Source organism: Lepus europaeus, chromosome 3 (assembly GCF_033115175.1).
Source record: "Lepus europaeus isolate LE1 chromosome 3, mLepTim1.pri, whole genome shotgun sequence".
Lineage (NCBI taxonomy): Eukaryota > Metazoa > Chordata > Mammalia > Lagomorpha > Leporidae > Lepus > Lepus europaeus.
This window is the reverse complement of record NC_084829.1, coordinates 25,497,979-25,522,060: the sequence shown is the minus strand read 5'-3', so window position 1 is coordinate 25,522,060 and position 24,082 is coordinate 25,497,979. Positions and strand designations below refer to the sequence as shown.

General features: G+C 39.4%; 1 protein-coding gene across 3 annotated transcripts in view; it reads right to left on the bottom strand.

Annotated features, from left to right (window-relative positions):
* NUP153 (nucleoporin 153) overlaps positions 1–24,082 on the bottom strand; it is a 70,627-nt gene that overhangs the window by 9,560 nt on the left and 36,985 nt on the right. For all 3 annotated transcript variants that reach the window (XM_062185412.1, XM_062185413.1, XM_062185410.1), the window contains exons 10-18: positions 22,850–22,902; positions 22,496–22,625; positions 18,024–18,161; positions 16,372–16,470; positions 15,700–15,784; positions 11,817–11,945; positions 8,566–9,183; positions 5,815–6,009; positions 524–1,408 (exon numbers count right to left, since the gene is read on the bottom strand). In XM_062185412.1, coding sequence (XP_062041396.1) covers positions 524–1,408; positions 5,815–6,009; positions 8,566–9,183; positions 11,817–11,945; positions 15,700–15,784; positions 16,372–16,470; positions 18,024–18,161; positions 22,496–22,625; positions 22,850–22,902 — 2,332 coding nt within the window. The remainder of the gene's footprint in view (positions 1–523; positions 1,409–5,814; positions 6,010–8,565; positions 9,184–11,816; positions 11,946–15,699; positions 15,785–16,371; positions 16,471–18,023; positions 18,162–22,495; positions 22,626–22,849; positions 22,903–24,082) is intronic.

The following is a 24,082-nucleotide window of genomic DNA, read 5'->3' as shown; positions in this document are numbered from 1 at the left end:
CAGTTGCAGGCAGCAGCCACCCTGAGAATGACTTTATTTCAATAATCATGCTTTTAGTTTTTCTTCAGGATTTTAGTTTTCAAAATCACCTCTGTCGTCTCCGTGATTAGTAAAACTTGTCGGTGATATTCCTTAAATATCTGATGACCAGTTATATCCAACTATTTGTAAATGAAGGCTTTATATATTATATATTACACTATAGTTTACTAGCTCAAGAATTTCTATTTTCCTGAATAGTATACGCCAATTATAACTGTCAAGGAAAAGGAAGAAAGAAAAATACAGATCTGCACCACTGTGGGTTTTCCATTAGAACTCTATTTCTTAATACTCTATAAATAACATCATCAGAATGAGAGTTTAGAGCACTTACAAATGGACACCCTAGGCTCCTTCCCAGAGTTGCAGCTGGTACCCTGAACTGTGATCAGTGTAAACCATTCCCTGACCTGATGGATTTGTTGACACTTTTGTTTTTGTTACCAAGAAAAAGAAAAAGTGTGATACTCAAAATACTCACCAGCTGTGGTACTGGTTTGAGCTCCAAAAGTAAAAGTGGTTTTTGCTGGCTGTTCAGCTTCCTTCTCAGATGTCTTTGCCATACTGAAACTAAATGTTGACTTCGAAGAACTCTCATCTTTGGTTTGCTCTGAATTCCCAAAGGAAAACACTGGTTGACACTTTGGCTCTTCTTTGTCAGCCTTCTTCCCCAAAATTAGAGAAGTAGAAGTGACAGGCTCTTGTTGTTTCTCTTCTGTCCGTCCCAAAGCAAACATTGAGGCAGATGGCATAGAGGCAGGTTCCATATTGCCAAAAGTAAACCCTCCTTTAGGGGCAGGCATTTCTTCTTTCTTCGCTTCTGGTGTCTTACATGTGAAAGGAGTCATGGAGACACTCTTGGTTTCTATACTTCCAAAGCTGAAATTGCTCTTGTTCTCAGAGGTCACTAAGGTGTTAGAAGTGGCAGGAGTGGGGTTAACTACACCTGTAGCAAAACTAAAGCCTGCAGATGAAGATTTTGGAGGTTCCTCTTTCTTTTCTTGCTGTCCAAGATTAGACACTCCAAACTGAAAAGGAGCTGAAGAAGTTGGGTTGCTTAACCCAGAAGAAAATCCAAACTTAAATTTATTATCATTCTTACTGTCTTTTTTAACTTCTTCAGGTTTAGAATCAGATGAAACTCCAAATTTAAAATCACCTACTGGTTTAGAAAACTTAAAACCTTCACTCAAGGGGTTTATAGACCCAGAATCAGATGATACACCTATTTTGAATCCACCCTGATCTCCAAATTTAAAATTTCCAGTGTTCGTCGAAGTTTGAGAAGGACCAGAAGAGGATGAGGAGATACCAAATTTGAAGGGTGAGCCCACTGGGTTCGAAGATGAGGAGGACGTCCCGAGGCCTTCAAACAGAAAAACAGACATCATAAATACATTGAATAAATGTACTTATCCTCTCAAACAAAATGTAACCTTCAAAGCCAGAGTAGCAAAGGAGTAACTCTGAAATGGCAGTAAATGCGAACCACGCTGACCAATGTTCACACTGAGAATAGTCCTCACAACTAAACTGACATGTCACTTTCCTATTATCAGACTGACCAAAATTGCTTAAAGTCTGATAAACTTCATATTGGTGACCAGACTGAGAATAGGCACTTTCATACCTTGCAAGTGTATGTGTTTGTTGGCACAAAACTTGTGGGAGGCAGTCTGTCAATATTTACCAAAGTAACACACATACCCTTTGGCCCAGCAATTCTACAGCTGTGACTTTGTTTTAAAGGTAAACTCGCAGGCACAAAAAACGCTATGTGCAATGTAGGCAGCTGTAAAGAATGAAAAATGAGGATATGTTCACAAAAATCCATGATAAAATCAAGGGGGCAGAAAAGGAATATAGCGTACCACCTTTGCTAATAAGGCAGTATGAAATGAGAATATAGAAAAATATAGAGAATATGTTGGTTGGGATGGGCATCGGGGAACTTTGAATTAGCCATAGCTATTATCTTTCGAGGGGAGAGGATGGTTACAAAATGAGTCCACAGGGTCTAGTGCTGTGTGTTGCCAATATTCCCTATGGGCCCCCATTCGAGTCCTGGCTGTTTCACTTCCGATGAAGCTCCCTGCTAATGCACCTGGGAAAGCAGCAAAGGACGGTCCAAATACTTGGGTGCTTACAACTATGTGGGAAACTCAGAAAAAGCTCTTGCCTCCTGGCTTCAGGCTGGCTTGGCCCTGGCTGTTGTGACCACCTGAGGAGCCAACCAGCGGATGAAACATACCTGTCTCTCCCTGTGATGTTTTCAAATACATAAATAAATCAATAAATCATTTTTTAAAAAATTGAGCCAAGCCGGCGCTGCGGCTCACTAGGCTAATCTTCCGCCTGCGGCGCCAGCACCCGAGTTCTAATCCCGGTCGGGGCTCTGGATTCTGTCCCGGTTGCTCCTCTTCCAGTCCAGCTCTTTGCTGTGGCCCGGGAGTGCAGTGGAGGATGTCCCAGGTCCTTGGGCCCTGGGCCCACATGAGAGACCAGGAGGAAGCACCTGACTCCTGGCTTCGGATCGGCTCAGCACACTGGCCACAACGCACTGGCCACAGAGGCCACTGGGGGGGAGGGGTGAACCAACGGAAAAAGGAAGACCTTTCTCTCTGTCTCTCTAACTCTGCCTGTAAAAAAAAAATTCAGCCAATGGAGATAAGAGATAATTCATCACAATTTCTTTCTTTCAAAATATATTTGTGAGGTAGAAGGAATCAGGGCAACTGGTTCTACTCCCCAGTTGGAGCTGTACACAAAAGCAATCTAGGTATATCCCATGTGATGGCAAGAACCCAATTACTTGGGCTATCACCTATCACCTCACAGATGTCCACTCCCATTATTTTTTTATTTTTAGATCTTATATTCAAACATTAAAAAAGTGGCACCAAAATGTAGAATTACATGAATTGAAGCAGCCTTCATAAAAATAAATGTTATACTGTCAAGATCAAAATCTTGATTTCATAATTTCTCAACAGCTGAAGAAAGCAGAAATGAAGTGTTTGGCTCAAAACAAGAATCATTAAAAGGTACCAGATATTTATGTATTGCTCCGCTTACCCATAAATAAAGAAAAATGACAGCAAAGTCTTGTAAGCTCTCATCCTCATGTTCTCCCATTGAAGATTACTCACCCACCCAACTTCCTTCCCTAAGAAAAATTCAGCTGAAAAATTCTATCAGAATCTCAGGAGCAAGTAGCTACACAGATAGCCTCTAAAATATGCTAAAGGACATCACACTGAAAGCTAAAAGCAAAGGAGCCAAAGACGAGAATTAACTCAGGGACAGCGTTGTGGCTTAGAGGGTAAAGCTACCGCCTATGATGTCAGCATCTTATATGGGTGCCGGTTCATGCCCTAGTTACTCCACTTCCAATTCAGCTCCCCACTAATGGCCTGGAAAAAGCAGTGCAAGATGGCCCCATTACATGGGCCCTGCTACCCACATGAGACACCTGGATACAGCTCCTGGCTTGCGCTTGGCTCAAGTCTTGACCACTGTGACTACCTGGAGAGTGAACCGCAGACAGAAAACCTCAATCTCTCCCTCTCCGTTAATTCTTTCAAATAAAAAAAAAAAACCTAAAAGAACTAACTAGTCATCAGCACTGCCTCAAGGGCTCCATGAGACCAATTTCTAGCATGGTGAACCCCTTACCAAAGGCAGAGAAGGGGGAAAAGGAACTGTGAAGCAACAAACACAAAATGAACTAAAATGAATGGCAAAGCACAGCGATTTTTTCCAAAACACCCAGATGCAGTGGTTTTATAAACTGCCAGTTGTAGTCCATTTATTCATCCAATTAATTTAGCAGGCTGCAAACAGCATTTTTCTTTAAAAAGCAAAGAGAACTGAAAATAGCAGGGTAATTTATACATACTATAGATAAGTATTATTTTGTAAAATTCTCATTCAATCACACAGGCGAATACACTGTGGGCAAAACATAAAAGATCTTTTTTCTTTTGGTCTGCAAACAGCTTGAAAGCCAGGAGACCAAGGCAAATTACAAAGTAGATAAAGCTGTCTTTTTTTTTTTTAAAGATTGATTTATTTGAAAGGCAGAATTACAGAGAGGAGGAGAGGAAGAGATCTTCCATTTACTGGTTTACTGCCCAAATGGCTGCAACAGCCAAAGCTAGGCCAGACTGAAGCCAAGAGCTTCTTTTGGGTCCACCACGTGGGTGCAGGGGCCCAAGCACCTGGACCAACCTTGCTGCTTCCCCAGGCACTTTTGCAGGTAGCTGGATAGGAAGTGGAGTAGCCAGGACTCGAACTGGTGCCTATGTGTGATGTCAGCAGCTACCTGGAATGTCAGCATCTCAGGCGATGGCTTTACCAGCTATGCCACAAGGTTAGACCTGTTAGTACTCTTTTCTAAGATTTTATTTATTTGATAGGCAGAGTTAGAGAGAGAAATCTTCCATCCATTGGTTCACTCCCCAAAAGCAGCAATAGTAGGAACTGGGCCAAGCCAAAGCCAGGAGCTTCACCCATGTCTCCCATGTAGGTGCAGGGGTCCAAGCATTGAGGCTATCTTCTGCTGCTTTCCCAGGCACATTAGCAGGGAACTCGATCAGAAGTGGAGCAGTAGCAGATAGAAGACGTTTCTCTCTGTCTCTCCCTCTCTCTGGCAGTAACTCTACCTCTCAAATAAATAAATAAATAATTTTTTTTTGGGGGGGGGGGAGTCAGAGTTATACAGAGAGAGGAGAGGCAGAGAGAGAGAGAGGTCTTCCATCCGCTGGTTCACTCCCCAATTGGCTGCAACGGCTGGAGCTGCGCCGATCCGAAGCCAGGAGGTTCTTCCGGATCTCCCACGTGCATGCAGGGGCCCAAGGACTTCGGCTATGTTCCACTGCCATCCCAGGCCATAACAGAGAGATGGACGGGAAGTGGAGCAGCCGGGTCTCAAACCAGTGCCCATATGGGATGCTGCTGCTTCAAGCCAGGGTGTTAACCTGCTGTGCCACTGCGCCAGCCAATAAAATCTTTTTTTTTTTTTTTTTCAATAGCTATCAATTAAAAAAAAAAAAAAGAAGTGGAGCAGCTAGGACTCAAACCAGTGCCCACATGGGATGCAGGGGTTGCACTCACAGGAGGCAGCTTTACCAGCTACACCATAGCACCAGCCTCATTAGTGCTTTGTTTTAATCCCCACAAATTCCAACCCGACAGGCTTACTCTTTTACAAATAAAAAAGGGGTGTTGGTGTTGTGGCACAATAAGGCTGCTGCTTGGGACCCATGAATTCCACATTAGAGCGCCTGGGATTGAGTCCTGCCTCCATTTCTGATCCAGCGTCCTGTTAATGTGCCTGGGAAACAACTGGTGATAACTCAAGTGCTTGAGTCCTTGCCACTCACATGGAAAACCCAGAGTTCCTGGCTTCTGGCTTCTGCCTGGCCCAACCCTGGCTGTTACAGGCATTTAAGCAGTGAACCAGCAGACAGAAGATCTTTCCTTGTATGTCTGTCCCTCTCTTCCTATTGTTCTGCCTTTCAAATAAATAAAAAACCTTTAAAAAAAACAAAAAACAAAACTCTGAAACTCAGTAACACAAGAAAGTTCTTTACCCAGCTGCAGAAATGATCCCTCACTGCTGACATGCAACTAGTTCGATCGTACAATAATGCAGACAGATGTGAACTGAAAACTTGGCACTTCATTTTACATGAATAATCTACAAACAGAAACTGTGCAAGTGTTTCATTTCAAAAGGCATCACAAAGAGGCACTTTACCATCGCCTTACCTATAGACTCAGATTCTGTGCCTGGCTTTGCACTCTTGCATGCTACACATTTGGTAGAGTCTGCTTTATTCTGCACCAGGCACACGTCACAGTCCCAGCTCCCCTCAGGTTTCTTGAATTTGTCCAATCCCAGACAACCTCCAGAAGACACAGGGACAGGGACAGTGCTGCTACTTGAAGCAGGTACAGAACTTCCTAAAAATAACAAAATTGATGAAAATTTTATTTTTGTCAGCAGCTTAATCACATTTTTATTAACACTTCCAACTAAAACACAGAGAAGTGTCAGAAATATGCACATTACATTGTTAGAAACAGGTCAGATATTTCAGATTTTCCTTAGCCTTATAATGAGCAGCTCCCACCAACCTTGCTCAGTGGCTGAGTTCCCTTGTAACCCAAAGTTTGAATTGCCCTGGTTTAAAAAAAAAAAAAAAATCACCCTCATAAGGAGATTAGAAGGTTAAATTCTTAAGAATTTGTTAAACTTCAACAGCACAGCATTTTAAGTTAAGGCATAAGATGTAAATTGCAAGTGATATATAACACATAAAATTCACAGTGGACCAAGATCATTTCAAGATTTCAAAGAATAGGTTTCAGTACTTGAAACGATCATTTTTGCTTAGCAGTGTTCGTCATCCAATTCAATGACACATCAACTATGACACTCCTAATATTTATTAAGCTCCAAAACATAGTTGGGGTCTGAGGACATAAAAAGGAATAAAATCTTAAATAGAACATAAAGGCACAGCAGCACCAAGTATAAAGAGGCAAGAAAAATATATAATTCGATATTTATGCAGAACTGCATGTTTGCAGGGAGAAGTGGATTGTGTGAAGAGTGGCTCAGCAAGTCACAATGCATAGACTGTGTGCTGAGAGCGGAGCCATACATCCCAGTATCCCTACCCCTTTAGAAGGTCTCCAACCATTTTATTGTCACTTTTTCCACAGTTATGGAGCAATCTTTGCTAATTTTATAGGCAGGTTCTCTTCCACCTTGTCAACAAAACTGTTCTCTAGGGTTCCCAGCTCTGGTCCACTGTCCCCTTCACACACTCTTATCTGCTCTGAGGTTTTAAACACCTAATCTGTATCTGCATCCCACACTCTCTTCTGGGCATCATTACTGTAGTCTCCTAGTAGTTCCATTGTCCCATGGTTAGCATTCCTCTCCTTAAATTCAGTTTAACTTCTTTCTTTGGACCCTTTTACTGCTGTTCTGGTTCAAGCCCTCCTCATTTCTTGCTTTAATAATTGTTTTCTTATTCAGATTTTGATCTTCATTTAAAATCCATCCTCATTGGAAGCAACCAGTGCATACAGCTCTTGTTTTTCCTCTCTGGTTGCTCTTTAAAAGATTAACTTTTATTGACGCTTATTTCTTCCTGCCACTCCCTGAAAGTTAGCAGAGTTGATTTAGAACCTCTTCTCTTTTTTATTAACTTATTCACCTCTTCTCTCATGAATTCAAAAACCAAACTATGGGCTAATGACTCCCAAACCTTTAACAATGGCCCAAAGGGTCCATATCAGTGTATCCAGAGGCCTTACATAATACTTGAGTGTCAACTTCAACAGCTTGAAATGGACATGTCTTCAACTGCACATTATTCTATATCCCTCTCTGATATGCTCATCTGATTCCATCAGTACATATCATGATAATCCTTCACAAATACTACCGACAGAACTTCCTAATCTATCCTCCAATCTCCCAATTTAGTTGTTTTCAGGTTTCAGATCTCTTCCCCAAAACACTGAGTGACTTATCAAAAACAATAACCTTGACCATATCATTTGCCAGCTGAAAATTATATTTTACAGGATAAAGTGCAATTTCTTTAGTACATATGAATAGTTCTTGAATAACAATTTATTTCTTCCATCAACTCAGAATTTATGTTTCCTGCATGCATCAAGGCCTTTCATATTTTATACAAGGAGGGAGCACCAGATGAAAAGAGAAAGGTACCTCAGGTTGAAGTTTCTGAAATCTCTTATGGTGATGTACAATAGGGATTAAGAAACATAGCTCCAGTGCTAAGGCAGGGGATAGCTAGGCTAATACCTCAAGAGCTTTACATTACGATACATCCATGCATTAAACAATAAAAACAGGAAGTATGATTCCTAGGACATGCATTGTTTTATTTAGTATCCATGTTACCATTAGCTGTACTGTATAATTAAGTAATAATGTTACAAAACCAGCCAAGACTGAACCAAAGATTGAGGTGATTCTAATAATTATTCCAACTTCTGAACAAAGGAAAACACAAAATGAATGCCATTTTCCTGGCTGCCTACGTTAAAATTTTTTTCACTGATGATTCAGCAATTCACTGCCTCCCTTGCAAATGGCCAATGGCTGTCTCTTCATTTCTACTTAAAAAAAGGGAGAAACATTTTTGTCCGTATAAAGGTTTCAGACTGCCACATTCTGAGATCTTTCAACATCCCTATCAACTTTCAAAATAATTAAGCAAAGCAAGACATTGTTGATGAAACTGCACAGAAAGAGGTCAGTGGACACGTAGGACTCAACATACAACCCATGCTAAATGAACATGAAGATCTAGCTCTCAGCAAGTAATTTAAAACAGTTTAGAAAAATTAAGATGAGGAAATCCTTATCTTGAAATATATAACATACTGCAGTGTCATTAGGTGTTTTACAGAGAATAAATTAAAATGTTCTACTAAAGGAATGAGCAAAATTATTCCACACAGCCATAAACATACCTGGTTTCTCAGACATACAGGACACACATTTATTGTCTTCTGCATTATTAGTAACACAGCATATTGGACACTCCCAAGACCCTACAGGCCTTTTGAATCTATCTCCAAATCCTAAGGAAACAGTGGTCACAGTGCAGCTGGAAGATGAAGCAGTCACAGTCACAGCACTTTCTGACGTGGCTGTCAGAGTAAGGGCACGCCTCACACCAGTTCCAGGTTTTGGTGTTTCACAGGCTACACATTTTGTCGCTTCAGGTTTATTTTGCACCAAACATGTGTCACAATCCCAAGTTCCTACTGGTGGTTTAAATTTGTCTCCAAAGCCTGTTCCTGATGCAGGAAGAGTTGCTTTGCTGCTTTTGCTTGGTGTCCCAGTTCCAGTCTGTTTAGCATTCTCTCTCGGTGGTGATTTTGCTGCTTGACAGGCTACACACTTGTTATCGCTAAGTCTGTTCTGTAGTAGACACGTATCACACTGCCACGATGGTGCTACTTTCAAATTTTCACCAAATCCACTTCCACTAGAAGAAAAGCTACTTATTGCTGGTCTTGTATAAACTACTGGGCTTGTTGTGGTAGGCTGAGCTGCAAGAGAATCTACCTTCGGTGATGTGAAATCTACAAGAAAAAGAGTAAGAACAAGAGTGTAAACACAAGAAGTTGTGAACTTTCTAATCAAAGCATTAACTGGAATGTTTCTCATCCAAGAAATCATATTTATTAATCATGTAACTAGTTAATTGACATTTAGGCCTTGTTAAAAACTCTACAAAAGATTTTGTTTATAATTTCTGAGAATTTCTTGCTTGATGCTTTCAATTGAAAAGAAAACAAAACAAAACAAACAAACAAAAAACCCCCTTTTTTTTTTGGACAGGCAGAGTGGATAGTGAGAGAGAGAGACAGAGAGAAAGGTCTTCCTTTTTGCCGTTGGTTCACCCTCCAATGGCCGCCGCAGCCAGCACACTGCGGTTGGCACACCGCGCTGATCCAAAGCCAGGAGCCAGGTGCTTCCTCCTGGTCTCCCATGCGGGTGCAGGGCCCAAGCACCTGGGCCATCCTCCACTGCACTCCTGGGCCACAGCAGAGAGCTAGCCTGGAAGAGGGGCAACCAGGATAGAATCCGGCGCCCCAACCGGGACTAGAACCCGGTGTGCCAGCACCGCAAGGCGGAGGATTAGCCTGTTAAGCCACGGCGCCAGCCAACCCTTCATTCTTACCTTCAAAGAACAAGAGCTCATTTTTCTTCTACACATACCCACAGTTACCCAATGGTAATTCAAACAAAACTATCACAATGTCTCAACAGAATCTAAGAAAGCCATATACATTTCAAATATATCTGCTTTGTAAAAAATGCCTTTGTGCTCCCCAAACTGCTATTATTGAACTGATTCATCAACACTACATTTTATTTGGGGGAATAACTCATTTAATTTTTTATTTAAGATCAATAAATTTTAAAAAAAATTTATTTGAAAGGCAGAGTGACAGAGAAGAGACAGAAAAAGATCTTCCATCTGCTGATTCACTTTCCAAATGCCTGAACAACTGGGGCTGCGCCAAGCCAAAGCCAGGGACCCAAAAACTACATTAGGGTCTTCTATGTGGGTAGCAGGAGCCCAAGCACTTGGGCTTTTCCAGGCATTTTATGCAGGAAGCTGAATCGGAAGCAGAGCAGCTGGGACTCGATCCACCGCTCATATGAGATACTGGTGTCACACTCACTGTACCGTCACAACGCCAGCCCAGAGACCAGTTAACTTTTAATTTTGCACACACCACCAGTGACCCATTTGTGTCACCTTAATAACCAAAAGAAAATAAGAAGGGAAGATCACATTTCTTTTCCTCCCCATTTTTTCAGAATGTCCTGATTTCACTCAAATGAAGACTCTCCCAAATTTTTCAGACTTAAAAAAGGGGACAACATAAGGTTGACATTATGAATACAAAGTGTAACCCTAGTTTGTTTGTTTGTTTTAAGTAAGAATTATTTATTTTATTTGAAAGAGTTACAGAGAGAGAGAAAGAGGGATATCTTTTCAATCAGGTATATACTCCCCAGATGTCTACAACAGCCAGGAGCTTCATCTGGGTCTCCTATGTGGGTGGCACAGGCCTAAGTACTTGGGCCATCTTCCTATGCTTTTCTCAAGCCATTAGCAAGGAGTTAGATAGGAAGTGCAACGGCTGGGACTTGAACTGGTGCGCATATGGTATGCCAACATTGCAGGCAGAGGCTTTAATCATTATGCCACAACGCCAGACAGACACAACACTAGATATACACGCTGCTCCACTTCTGATCCAGCTCTCTTCTGTGGCTTGGGAAAGCAGCAGAAGATGGCCCAAATCCATGGGCCCCTGCACTCACGTGGGAGACTGGAAGAAGCTCCTGCCTCCCAGCTTCAGATCTGCGCAGCTCCTGCTGTTGCAGCCAGTTGGGGAGTGAACCAGCGGATAGAAGATCTCTCACTCTCTCTGCTTCTCCTTCTCTCTTTGTGTGATTCTTTCAAATAAATAAATAAATATTTTTTTTTTAAAAAAGCATCTAAATCACTGGACCCCTACAAACAGCACACTCATCTATTAAAAATGACACCTGGAACAAAAACTTTATCCTTCTAAGTCATGCATAAAAAGCCAAATCTTATACTTAAATCTTTTACAACAAAGGCATCTGCTGGGTAAATCTACAGTGTTCCTAAACTATTAGATTACCTAGGAACATTTTGACATTTTTATGTTACACATCACAATTGAAACTGTGAACATATTTCATCTCTTTCAAACTACTACCAACTAGCTTTCAAGCCTTGCTTCATCTCAGGTAAATACTTTCCTCTGGGCATATCTGTTACAATTCATCAAAGGTGGCCTTGTTTGGTGTATACCAAACTGCAGAATAATTTGAGAAGGCAGTTGAGTGCTTTCATCAGAGGAACACATGTGCAGGTACATCATTGAACTTATTTGCTTGTTTCACATGGGCCTAGCTCTAATAACACACAATTCCTTTTCTCCTGCATTTGCCTCTTAGAGACATGTTAGCGAAGTCCTTGAATTGCAAACAAATTCCCATGAATTCTACATAATTCCCAAATTCTACATAGCTACTTTGAAAAGTCCTCTCCTATCAGCTTAGTCAGCATTTTTTTATAAAGTACAACACCAAGTGATATTAAAATGAAGTCCTGAGTTTTGTATAATAAGATTTTTGACTATCACAAGAGCAGTTATTATCTTACCAGGGTTTTTCAGAAGATCTAGGACACTTCCCTCTTTCATAATTTTTGCAGGTCTAAAAGGACCCTCATAATCTTCACCTTGCCTCTTCATACAGCTTGTACTGTTGGTCACTGCAGTGGTATCTTGAGCTGTAATTATTTTAATTATAAAAGGTATTATGGCAAGAAAAAGCACTGGACTCGAATTAAATGCATTAGAAAAAACTTTCAAAGCCAATTCTTGGATCGATTTCTAAAACTTTAGTAAAAAAGCCACTTTATTGAAAATACTGATAAAAAAAACCCCTGATAAGTAATTTCCAACTGAGCCAATTATTTCATTTCTAGAAATTTATACTACAATTTAAAATATCTTTCAATTAGAATATTTAAAACCTATGTGTTAAAATGGTTAAAAATAAGGGCCTAGTAGTTACAAGAATCACACAATAGTAACATAATGAAATGCTAGGTAGTCACAAAATAATCTTCTTAAAAGCATAGTTTATGGGGGACGGCACTGTGGCGTAGCAGGATAAGCTGCTGCCTGCAGTGCCAGCATCCCGTAAGGGTGCCCAGTTCGAGTCTCAGCTGCTCCACTTCCAATCCAGCTCTCTGTATGGCCTGGGAAAGCAGGAGAAGATGGCCCAAGCCCTTGGGCCCTTGCACCCCCATGGGAGACCTGGAACAAACTCCTGGCTCCTGGCTTCAGATCAACACAGCTCTAGCCGTTGAGGCCAACTGGGGAGTGAACCAGCGGATGGAAGACCCATCTCTCTCTCTGCAACTCTTTCAAATAAATAAGTCTTAAAAAAAAAAAAAAAGCATAGTTATGGGTAAAAGGAGATTAGAATAAGTGCAGAGGATTAAGAATATTCATATCTAAAGATTAATGGTGGCTACCAATGGTAAAATGAGTGGTCATTATAGCTTTTATTTTTCATACTTTCCAAAACAAGCGTATCTTTGTACGTAACGTAAGCAATCTGGGGCTTCTGGTTAAAATGCCCACATCTCACATTAGAGCACCTTGGTTTGATACTCAGTTCTGTCTGCTGGCTCCAGTCTCCTGCTAATTTGATCCTGAGAGACTGCAATGACAGCTCAAGTAACTAGGTTCCTGACACCCTATGGGAGATGTGGATTTAGTTCCAGTCTTCTAGCTCTGCCCATACCTGCTGTCCCATTTGGGGAGTGAACCAGCAGACAGGAGCCCTCTGTCTCACGTAAATAATTTATAAAAGCACGCAATAGATGGGGGGTTGGCATGATGGCATAGAGACAGCTGCCTGCGGTGCCTGCACCCCATAAAGACACTGGTTTAAGTCCCAGCTGCACTGTTCCACTTCCAATCCAGACATCCTGGCTGCTACACTTCTGATCCGGCTCGCTGATAATTCACTTAGAAAAGAAACCAAAGATTGGCCAAGTAACTGGGCCTCTGTCACCCACGTGGGTGATCCAGAGGAAGCTCCAAGCTCCTGGTTTTGGCCTGGCCCTGCCACAGCCATTGTAGCTATTTGGGGGATAAAACAGTAGATTAAAGATGTCTTATAAATAAATAAACAAATGTTAAAAATAAAGTAAAATAGGGGCTAGTGCTGTGGCACAGAGGGTTTAGCTGCTGCCTGCCAAGGCTGGCATAACACATGGGCACTGGTATGTGTCCCAGCTGCTATACTTCCAATCCAGCTCCCTGCTAATGGCCTAGGAAAAGGAACAGAAGATGGCCCCAGTGTCTGGGCCTCTACCACCCGCTTGGAAGACCCAGATGAAGCTTTTGGCTTCTATCTGGCCCAGCATTGGCTGTTGTGGCCATTTGGGGAGTGAACCAGCAGATGGAAGATCTAATTCTGATTTTCAAAATAAATAAAGCAATAAATATTTAAATAAATGAATAAACAAAAGTTATGTAATATATGTTTCATCAATGCAACTATGCTCCCCAAAATAAAAACCACTGTTCCTACAATTGTGTCAAAATAAAGAAAACATGTTTAATCACTTTATAATATTCTATCCTCTTTATAGCTAAAACTCACTTGCTTTTAGTAAATTTATAGTAAATTTTTAGGATCCCTTTAAGTACGAAGGGACAGTAAAAGGAGACAATGGAAATGTGAGTTCCTGCCACAAATTAATCATGACTTCCACATTTTCAATCAGCTTTTCCAAAAGACAGAAGTGGTGAGGACCAGACTCAAATATATAGCCCATTTAAAATCAACTCCTTAAAAATCTGGATAGGGGCCGGCACTGTGGTATAGAAGGTTAAGCCAACGCCTTCAGTGCCAGCATCCCATATGCCTGCATGGAAGACCCCGAAGAAGCTCCTGGCTTTGGATTGGCACAACTCTAGCTATTGCAGCCATCTGGGGAGATCTCTGTCTCTCTGTCTCTGCCTCTCTGTAACTCTGCCTTTCAAATAAATAAATAAATCTAAAAAAAAAAAAAAAACAATCTGTAGAATTTCCCAAGATGAACATAAAGCTTTTCTAACTATTTTTGTTCATTCAGTTACCATGAGTTAGTAAAAACTGAGATATAGCTTTCTTTCTTTTATTATTTATTTGAAAAGTAGAGTTACAGAGAGGGGCAGAGGCCCATGCGGGTGCTGGGGCTCAAGCACTTAAGCCATCTTCTACTGTTTTCCCAGGCGAAAGCAGAGAGCTGGATCAGGAAAAGGAACAACCAGGACCAACAACCAGCACCCATATGTGAAGCTGACACTGCAGGTGGAGGCTTAGCCTACTATGCCACTGTGCCGGCCCCTGATGGTTTTCCTTAACAAATCACAAAAGTGGAAAACTGAAGTGTTTTATTTTTCAAGAATATAGTAACATTTAAGGAAAAAAGCTTTGTGATAAGAAGTATGAGAAAAATTGAAACTGCTTGTTATTTTCTAATACATAGGGCTATTTTATCCAATAAAATAATTGGACTGCATACAGGCCAGTCAATTGTTATGTGAAGTCATTTCCATAATCTATGCTCTAATCACTCAGACCATGCAAAACTGAGGAAGCCTTTCTAGCTTGGATACCTCAGCTTTTTTTCTTTCCTTTAGAGAGGATACAGTTCTCAAAAACTCATATTCCTGGACAGGACAACAGCCCCCCAACTGATGCTTCTGCCCATACCACCCCACATTGCCACCCACAGCATCACACAATACACACACCATTGTCGGTATACTCTGCATCCAACTCACTCTTATATTAAAATCCCTCAACATGTCCCCCATTTTCAAAATAAAATCCAATGTTTTAACATGGCATTCAAGTTTTAGATTTAAAACTATCTTCAACTACTGAAAAATTAGCTGCAATTCCCTAAGTATGCCATGCTTTTCTCTTGTTCCTATACCACTGCACTTAGATATTTATTTCTTGGGTAAAATACCCTTGCTCAAAATTCCTGGTTAGTCAACCAAGATTTTTCTACATTTCCCAAACACTAAGAATACTATTTAAAATATCCTATATTTTAATTAATCATTCATTTAAAGCCAATTTTTTTCAGTTTCAAAATTCTGAATCACTACCCAATATAACCACACAAGCGTAACCCTTACATTTAAGCCTGTGAAATGAACAGTAAACCTAGAGATGATATCACTACAAATACAATGTTGATAATTTCTAAAGTTTTTATAAGAAGATCCCATTTATAGCAAACTTGTAATCTTGTTTTGACTTAAAAAAAAAAAAAAAAAAAGACAGTGAATATTCGCCGCTGTCGAATGTCTCTCTAAAAACCAAACTGTAAAATTTACATTTAGGAAGTTATTTTCACCCAAGTGAAGGCATTCAGAAGAATTACCTAAGGTATAAGGAATATCTGAATATACTAGTCAAAAATATGCAACTGTTTCTATGCAAAAAGTTGAGAAATTTTTACTTACCAGAACTATTTGTAATTGATTCGGAAGCACTACTAGAGCCAGTAAGCTCTGTTTTTGCAATAGGCACACTAAATGTAAATCCAATCTGCAAAGAGAAAACGTATCCTTTAAGTGTCAATTCAGTTTTAAACAAGTGTAAATCTTATTTCTATTCCAAGTCAAAAATTTTATTTAGGGGAACTTCAACATCACACTTCTGTATTACTTGAATTTAAAAATAATAAAGGCAATTCAAGAGACATGTTAAATACAGTATGATTTAGTTGACAGGATTCCAGTATTTAATTAGATCTGGGACCCACAGAAAACAAAACAGCAATTAAAGGATACTCTAGGAGTGCTAGTGAAATCTGAACATGGATTATGTAATTAGACTAATTATATTGTGTTGAATTTCTTAGGTATGACAACTGTACTGTAGGTATGCAAATGAATATCCTCCTTAGAGGGTACATGGAGAATTATTAAAGGAAACAAGATGCCTACATTTTAACTGGAGACAATGCATTTGCATATAGACACTATTACTCATTTAAGTTTTCTATACAATTAGTATGGTTTTAAGTTGGAAGAAAAATTAATAGTGTTCCTTATCACAAATGGCACTTTAGAATAAAAATACAAAATGGGTTTCAAATCAGTAAAATGAAATATTCCTTGCTTGCTACTTACAGACGTTGGAGGTAGTATATCTGCCTCAGTAGATTTTATAATTGGAGATGAAAATCTAAACATGGGATTGCCAGTGCTGCTGGGAGAGGTCATTTGTACCTGGTTTTCCAAACAATTAAGAAATGAGATCAAAATAATTATTCAGAAAAATTGGCACTAAAATTTTAATCAATTACCCTAAAGAAAAGTGGAAATTTTTTTTTTTTTTTTTTGACAGGCGGAGTGGATAGTGAGGGAGAGAGATAGAGAGAAAGGTCTTCCTTTGCCGTTGGTTCACCCTCCAATGGCCGCTGCAGCCAGCGCATCTCCCTGATCCGAAGCCAGGAGCCAGGTGCTTCTCCTGGTCTCCCATGCGGGTGCAGGGCCCAAGCACTTGGGCCATCCTCCACTGCCTTCCCGGGCCATAGCAGAGAGCTGGCCTGGAAGAGGGGCAACCGGGATAGAATCCGGCGCCCCAACCGGGACTAGAACCCAGTGTGCCGGCGCTGCAAGGCGGAGGATTAGCCTGTTAAGCCATGGCGCCAGCCAAGAAAAGTGAAAATATTCTTTACATTTAGATTTTAAAATCATTTTCATTTCTGAAAAACAATGAATATCCAATTGCTATAAAATTTGGCTTCCTGGGAGAAAAATAACATCTATAAGAATACATTCAGGGCCAGCGCCGCAGCTCAATAGGCTAATCCTCCACCTGTGGCGCCAGCACACCGGGTTCTAGTCCCAGTCAGGGCACCGGATTCTGTCCTGGTTGCCCCTCTTCCAGGCCAGCTCTCTTCTGTGGCCTAGGAGTGCAGTGGAGGATGGCCCAAGTGTTTGGGCCCTGCTCTTGCCTGGGAGACCAGGAGGAAGCACCTGGCTCCTTCCTGGCTTCAGATCAGCGCAATGCGCTGGCTGTGGCAGCCATTGGAGGGTGAACTAACGGCAAAGGAAGACCTTTCTCTCTGTCTCTCTCTCTCTCACTGTCCACTCTGCCTGTCAAAAATAAATAAATAAATAAAAAAGAATATATTCAGAAACAGTCAAGAAGAAAGAAAAATATTTCAGGAGTAGATTAAAGATGTAAAAACAAATTCATTCCTACTCACTTGGAAAATATTTAGCAACAAACTTAACCAACTCAATCTCAAATGCACTGCAATAAGTTAAACACCACTCATGATATTGGTACATATTGTAAAAAAAGCAAAACCCACCATTTCCATTTCTCTTTGCTTATCATGGAGCTACTAATCCTCAGTGTAAAAAAAAAAAAATCACTGCTTTAAACAAGTACTAGACTCATAAGGAATAAGAACAAAAATCAACTATAGGGGGCCAGCGCTGTGGCTCACTTGGTTAATCCTCCACCTGCAGCGCCAGCGTCCCATATGGGCACCCGATTCTGTCCCAGTTGCTCCTCTTCCAGTCCAGCTCTCTGCTGTGGCCCGGGAGGGCAGTGGAGGATGGCCCAAGTGCTTGGGCCCGTGCGCCTGCATGGGAGACCAGGAAGAAGCACCTGGCTCCTGACTTCGGATCGGCACAGCGCAGACCATAGCGGCCACTTGGGGAGTGAACCAACGGAAGGAAGAACCTTCTGTCTCTCTCTCTCACTGTCTAACTCTGTCAAATAAAAAAAAATTTTATTAAAATCATCTATATATAATGGTTTGTACCTTGTTTGTTAGTGACTGAGAAGGATTGATGGGTGACGAAGAGGATGCTGTGCTCACAGGTGAACTAAAATTGAAGATAGGCAGTGAAGAACTGGCAATAGGTAGAGAAATTTTCGGCAACACTGGTAATTCCATTTCCTAAAAGAAAACATCACTCTTTTATCTCTAATTCTTTTAGAATTTAATTTAGAATAAAAAGGTGGCACCACACAGTGTTAACAATATAGGCTCTTAAACTTAAAAAAAACAAAACTGGCTAGGCCAGCAACCAGACATGACTTTGAGAGCCTAATTTCCTTGGACACCAATTTTCTATTTTGTAAAAATAAGGAAAAATAATTCTTACTCTGGACCACAGTTAAATAGTATCAACCACGGTTATTTATGCTCATGCCCTGAAACATAAGCATTTAAGAAACATCAGTACTGATCAGTTAGTGACTCTCCTTTATTTTTAATGCAAATAAAGAGCAACGCAAGTCTACCATGACCCAGATTAAGAGCAAACAATTAAAGCACTCTGCTTCTGCTAATGTTGGAGAAGATTAGGTGTGACCAGTGCTATAATAGATAACTATAAACTGGAAAAATACAAAAAGCAACCATCTGTAAACACTAGAGAGCAACCAAAGCAAGCAGAAAGTGTTTACTAGAAAGGAGACTAAGAAGAGGAGAAGGGAGTAAGTGAGCTTCCTCAGCTCTTCATAAGCTAACGCCACCAGCAAGTTGAAATTCTGACAGAAAACTGCAAACCTTGTAGTTGATGGATTTGAGGACAATCAGAGGTGACCAGAACAGCTAGAAAATTAGGGGAGATGCAGGAATGAAGACTCACAGAAGGGGAGTTTCAGGGTCTACACATGAATCATCCAAAGCACCTGTAGACCTACAGTCTACACAAGTGTAAGACAGATACCAAGTAATTAAACAAAACCAGAGTTGCAACATCTGCCTACTACACAGAAGATAGTATGAGTTCTAGTAAGTTTACTACCAGCTGACACAATTTGAATACTTCAAATGGATGCAGCTTACTGTATATAACACACCTCAATAAGGCTGACCAAAAATCAAAGGCAAAATAAAGATACTTCATATAAAGTAAAACTAAGAATCTATTGCCAGAAAGCTTACACACACACACACACACATATGTGAACCGTATCTAAATAAAGTTCCAGAACAAACAAAATGAATACATGAAAAATGAAGACAGCGATTGCTTCCAGGGTAGAAGGTGATATGAATTGATTAGGAAGGCCCATCAGTGAACTTTCTGGGGTGATGGAAATGATCTATATCTCACTAGGGGCTCATGTTAAACAGGTGAAAGCATCTGTCAAATTCATTAAAAGATATACCTAAGAATATTATGTTTCATGATATGTAAATTTTTACTGAATTAAAAAACAAATATTTAGTTCTAGCTCATACTATGTATGCTGAAGTAATTGGGGTTTATAAAGTGTATGTCTTCAACTTATTTTGAAAAGTACTCTCCCACCAAAAGGATGGATATTTGATAAATATAACAAAATGTTAGAATCTAAGGCTGCAGATACCTACTCACTGTATAATCCTTCCAACATTTCATATGCTTGAAATTTGTCCTAACAACTGGGGGAGAGGGTAAACAAAGGATGCATCTGGCTATTTCCATAGAGAAGTTTCCTCCTCTCCAACATCTAGACTTATTTTCTTGTCTTTAAAGCCCTGGAAACATCAATTATATATAAGCTATTATATAACATCAACTCATTAAGCCACACATGTGGTTAAACTGCTTCTTTATGTTATTGGCTTTGAACAAATTCTACAATTTTATTCTGACTCCCCAACAGTTTGACTTAGTAGGTCTTACATGAGTCCTACTAAGAGGGAAAACAAAAAATAATAAAATAATAATTCTGCTAAGACACCTAGAGTTGAACGCATCAGTCAAGTTTTCTGAACACACCAATCATCAAATACTTTGTTAATATCTTTACAAGAACTATCTCACATGAGACAGATACTGTTATAAGACAAAGAAATTTTGGCAGATAGTATATGGCCTAATATCATACAGCTATTAAGTGGCAGACATTCAACAAACATAAGCTTAATGTATTAATTCCTTTTCTGATTTTGCAGATAAGGAAATTGAGGAAGTACAAAGAGGTTAACTTGACCAAGGTAACTCAGCTAATTTAAGTGATCAGAATGTATATAACAATAGGAAAAGATACAATCTTCCCAAACTCATTTTTATATATACTGCTTATCTATTCTGTGTCAATGAATTTTTCAATTATTAAAAAAGGCTGGTATCACCACAGAAGCAAAATGCCAGTATGTTTGGCAACTACAACCCTCATAGATTCTGAAATCTCAGACAAAATGATTGTTAGAACACACTCATTACCTTACTGCAAAACAGGTTATTTTAAATATAGAATGCTATTAACCTCAAGTTTAGTGAATGGAAATACATCAAGTTTCTGCTGAGTAGCAACAGTATCTGAAATTAGCATAACCTGTTTACATTCTGTTAAAAATAAATTTCTTCCATTTGACCTTCCTGAAGATACTTGATATAAAGGCCTATTAAAATACTCACAAGATGATTCTTCAATATTTCAGTAAAAATTACCACTATAACTAACAGCTAGTGGTCTAAACATACTCAACCCCTGAAACAAAAAGGCAGCATTGTGTTCAAATAACTACTGAAGTATGTATCTAAACCTAGTCTATCTGTAAAAACTACAGAGCAGTCTAAAAATCTGGGGCAGCCATTGCATTCGCACCTCTTCCCTCAGAAATGTAGAGATTTTAACTCCAGAGTAGAACAGAAGAGAGATGGGAGGGGTTGGGTGAGGCATACTGGGATGTGAAACTGGCAGTTGGCTGTTGGCTGAAAATGGGGGTGGGGAGCAAGAGAAAGGAGGAGTCCTGTGATAAAGACATGGTGGGGGAGGTGTAAATTTTGATAAAACTCTCCACAGTTAGCATACAGAAAGAGCAAAAATAAATCAATTAATACAATCAAATGTGTCCCACAATCACACTAAGCACATCTGACAGCAAAATTTAAGGTAAATACAAAACAAAGCTTCAGCTTAAGATCTTTTCTAAAGTGTAATTAATGAAGTCTATGCAAAGAACTTTAACAAAAGAAAACTGGTTTGCTACAAAAATTAGAAAACATTAAATACCGTATACATCAATGTCATTCAAGTCTGAAGTCTTTTTTTCAAGATGGCAGAATATACCAATGAATTCTTTCCCTTCACAAAACTCTAGCAAAGTGACAGCAGAACCTAAGGGAAAGACAGAGCCTCCAGCCTCAACATCTCCCCAAGTTTCACTGGCAAGAAAGGCTGTAAGGCAGAAAAAGTCCAAACTGCCAAAGAAATCATCATTCTGTAATTGGCAAGGCTACTTATAACTAAAAGGAGAAAAAACTGAAAAGGGCCTCCCACATTCACCAACCCTAAAAACTAAGACATATGAAGAAACTCACACAACACACCCAATAACTTCAATCAAAATATGAGTACATAGTCAAGAGAAGTGTTTTAAGAAACTAAAACTTTAAATGATCCAGCATGGCTGAAAATACAAATTAAAAATATACAGAACTCCAATGGCACACCATGTCACATCCACCATATTGGGAAAAATTGAAAAATCAAGTACTGGTTTTCTGGATAAAGAAAAAATAGATCTACTATCACACAGAAGTGTCAAATTACAAAACTACTTCGGGCAACACTGCATCATCTAATACACTGAAAACTATATACCAATCCACGTAACCCAACAACTTGATTCCTAGGTAAATATCCTAAAGAAAATACTGCACATGTCCAGAGGGAAAAGTGTATATATATTCATTTTAACAGGTAATGAGAATCAACCCAAATGTGCTCTGACAGCAGAATGGACTAACTGCAGTTTAGTAAACCTTCATACTGGATAAACGTATAGCAGTTAAAGTGACCTACTGTAATCTTTTACAACACAAATCACACGCAAAAAAGGAGAAATCCCACGAGTGAAGCGTATGGCATTAATCCATCTTAAATATATAATCCATTTTATATATAACTTCTAATGACATAATATACATATATTTATTACATATACTTCTAATGACATATTATCATATACATACCTTTATTACATATTGCATATTTTATATATATTTCTACAAAAAGAACAAAACGACAGTAATACCCGAAGGGTCAAATAATTTCAAATGCAATTCACTTACTTGAATAAAGGAGTTTTGCTCTTACTTCTTTTTTTTAATGACACTCAAGAAATTTAAGGTAAGAGATTTAGTTTTCTGGCACCCAAGGGACCGTTTCAATGGTGCATTATCCTTGCTCAGGGGCTCCCCAAATGCCACACCTCCTAACTTCCCCTTACCACCACAAACTCACAGCTTTTAATAAACCTCATAGTTTTAAGTATATAAATCCTACCTCTTCCTCTTCTGGAGGTTTAGAACCAACAAAACGTGTTCTCTCTCGTCTCATCTTGCCACCTCCACCACGTACTCCAGAAGATAAACCATTGGCTGCTGGCATACTAAGATCTGGGTATGAAAAGCCACTAGCAAGTAAAAAGAAAATTAAGTAATGTATTATTCTGGAATATAACTTGTTACACTAATGAACATTATAAATTATTCAGCTAAATGTGATTTTAAAATTGACAGGCTATTTGTATAAAATTTCTACATGTTAATCATCTTAAATCTTCAAAAAAATGTATCCCTAAATCAAATATGAGCCCAAATTAAATGTTTAGTACAATTCTATGTGAAACGGCATTACCTTTCCTGTTGTTCCCCACTTTGTCCTGATGTCATGTTTTTTTCACGTCCAATCTGGGGGGGAAAAACCATATTTTACATGCTTATGTGTCTTAGTTTTCTTAAAACTACCCTTCTTTGTAAGAATGTTAGTATTTGGAATGGGAAATTTGATGCTTTTTAAATTAATGAAATCTTGAATTTACAAGTTAGACTCTGCTTTCTCAATGATAATCAAAATTAGTGCAGGAATGTCATTGAGTACACCCATACCTCTAAACAAAATGTAAGTATACAAAGTTAACACAATAGCCACAAAGGGACTTTTATGTATCTCTCTTTATGAACTATTTAATACACAAAGTTACAATGGTATTTTTGAAATGATCTTTCAAAACTTAAAAGTCCCTCCACTGAAAACAATCAAGGTTCCTTGAAGAAATGGCTGATTGTAGAGGGAAGGCAGAAAATGCACAAGATGAGCTGGAATTATCCTACAATAGCAAATGAACAGGTACTCCAAAAATGATTTAATAAATTCAATTTAGATTTAATAAAAAATATTAAAGGACATAGGAACCAGCCCAAGGCAAAATAAGAGGTAATTTGAACACTAATATATATATTATATATATTATATATATTATATAAAATATATAATGCCATTAACAGAAATTATAATCTACTGAATTTAAGAATTCAAACTGACATTAAACAAGAAGATACATAAATATATAAATAAAGCAAAACTCTCTTACAGTAGAAAGCCAACTAATGAATGTACAAGTAGCAGGTGGATTAGAAAACCACCACCTGGCAAGATTCAGGCAAGAATCATCAATGTTAATACTCATGTATTGAAAAGATACAGTTTCAGAGTTTTATTCTCATTAGATACTAATTACAAATGGTAAAATGACTGTACAAAGACTCCCACACATTAACTTATGATCACTCTACCAGTAATGGGACAAAGTAACAGTTATGTGCCTCCTCAACAGTGAAGAGCTCATCATCATTTCAGTGGCATTACTGCCAAAAGCACGTAACTGTGATGAAAACATGGGGAAACAAACCCAAATTGCACAACACAATACAATAACGGGCTTAGACTCTTCAAATATCAGTGTTGGGTCCGGCGAAGTGGCATACCGGGGAAAGCCGCCGCCTGCAACACCAGCATCCCATAGGGGCAGCGGTTCAAGTCCCGGCTGCTCCACTTCCGATCCAGCTCCTGCTAATGTGCCTGGGAAAG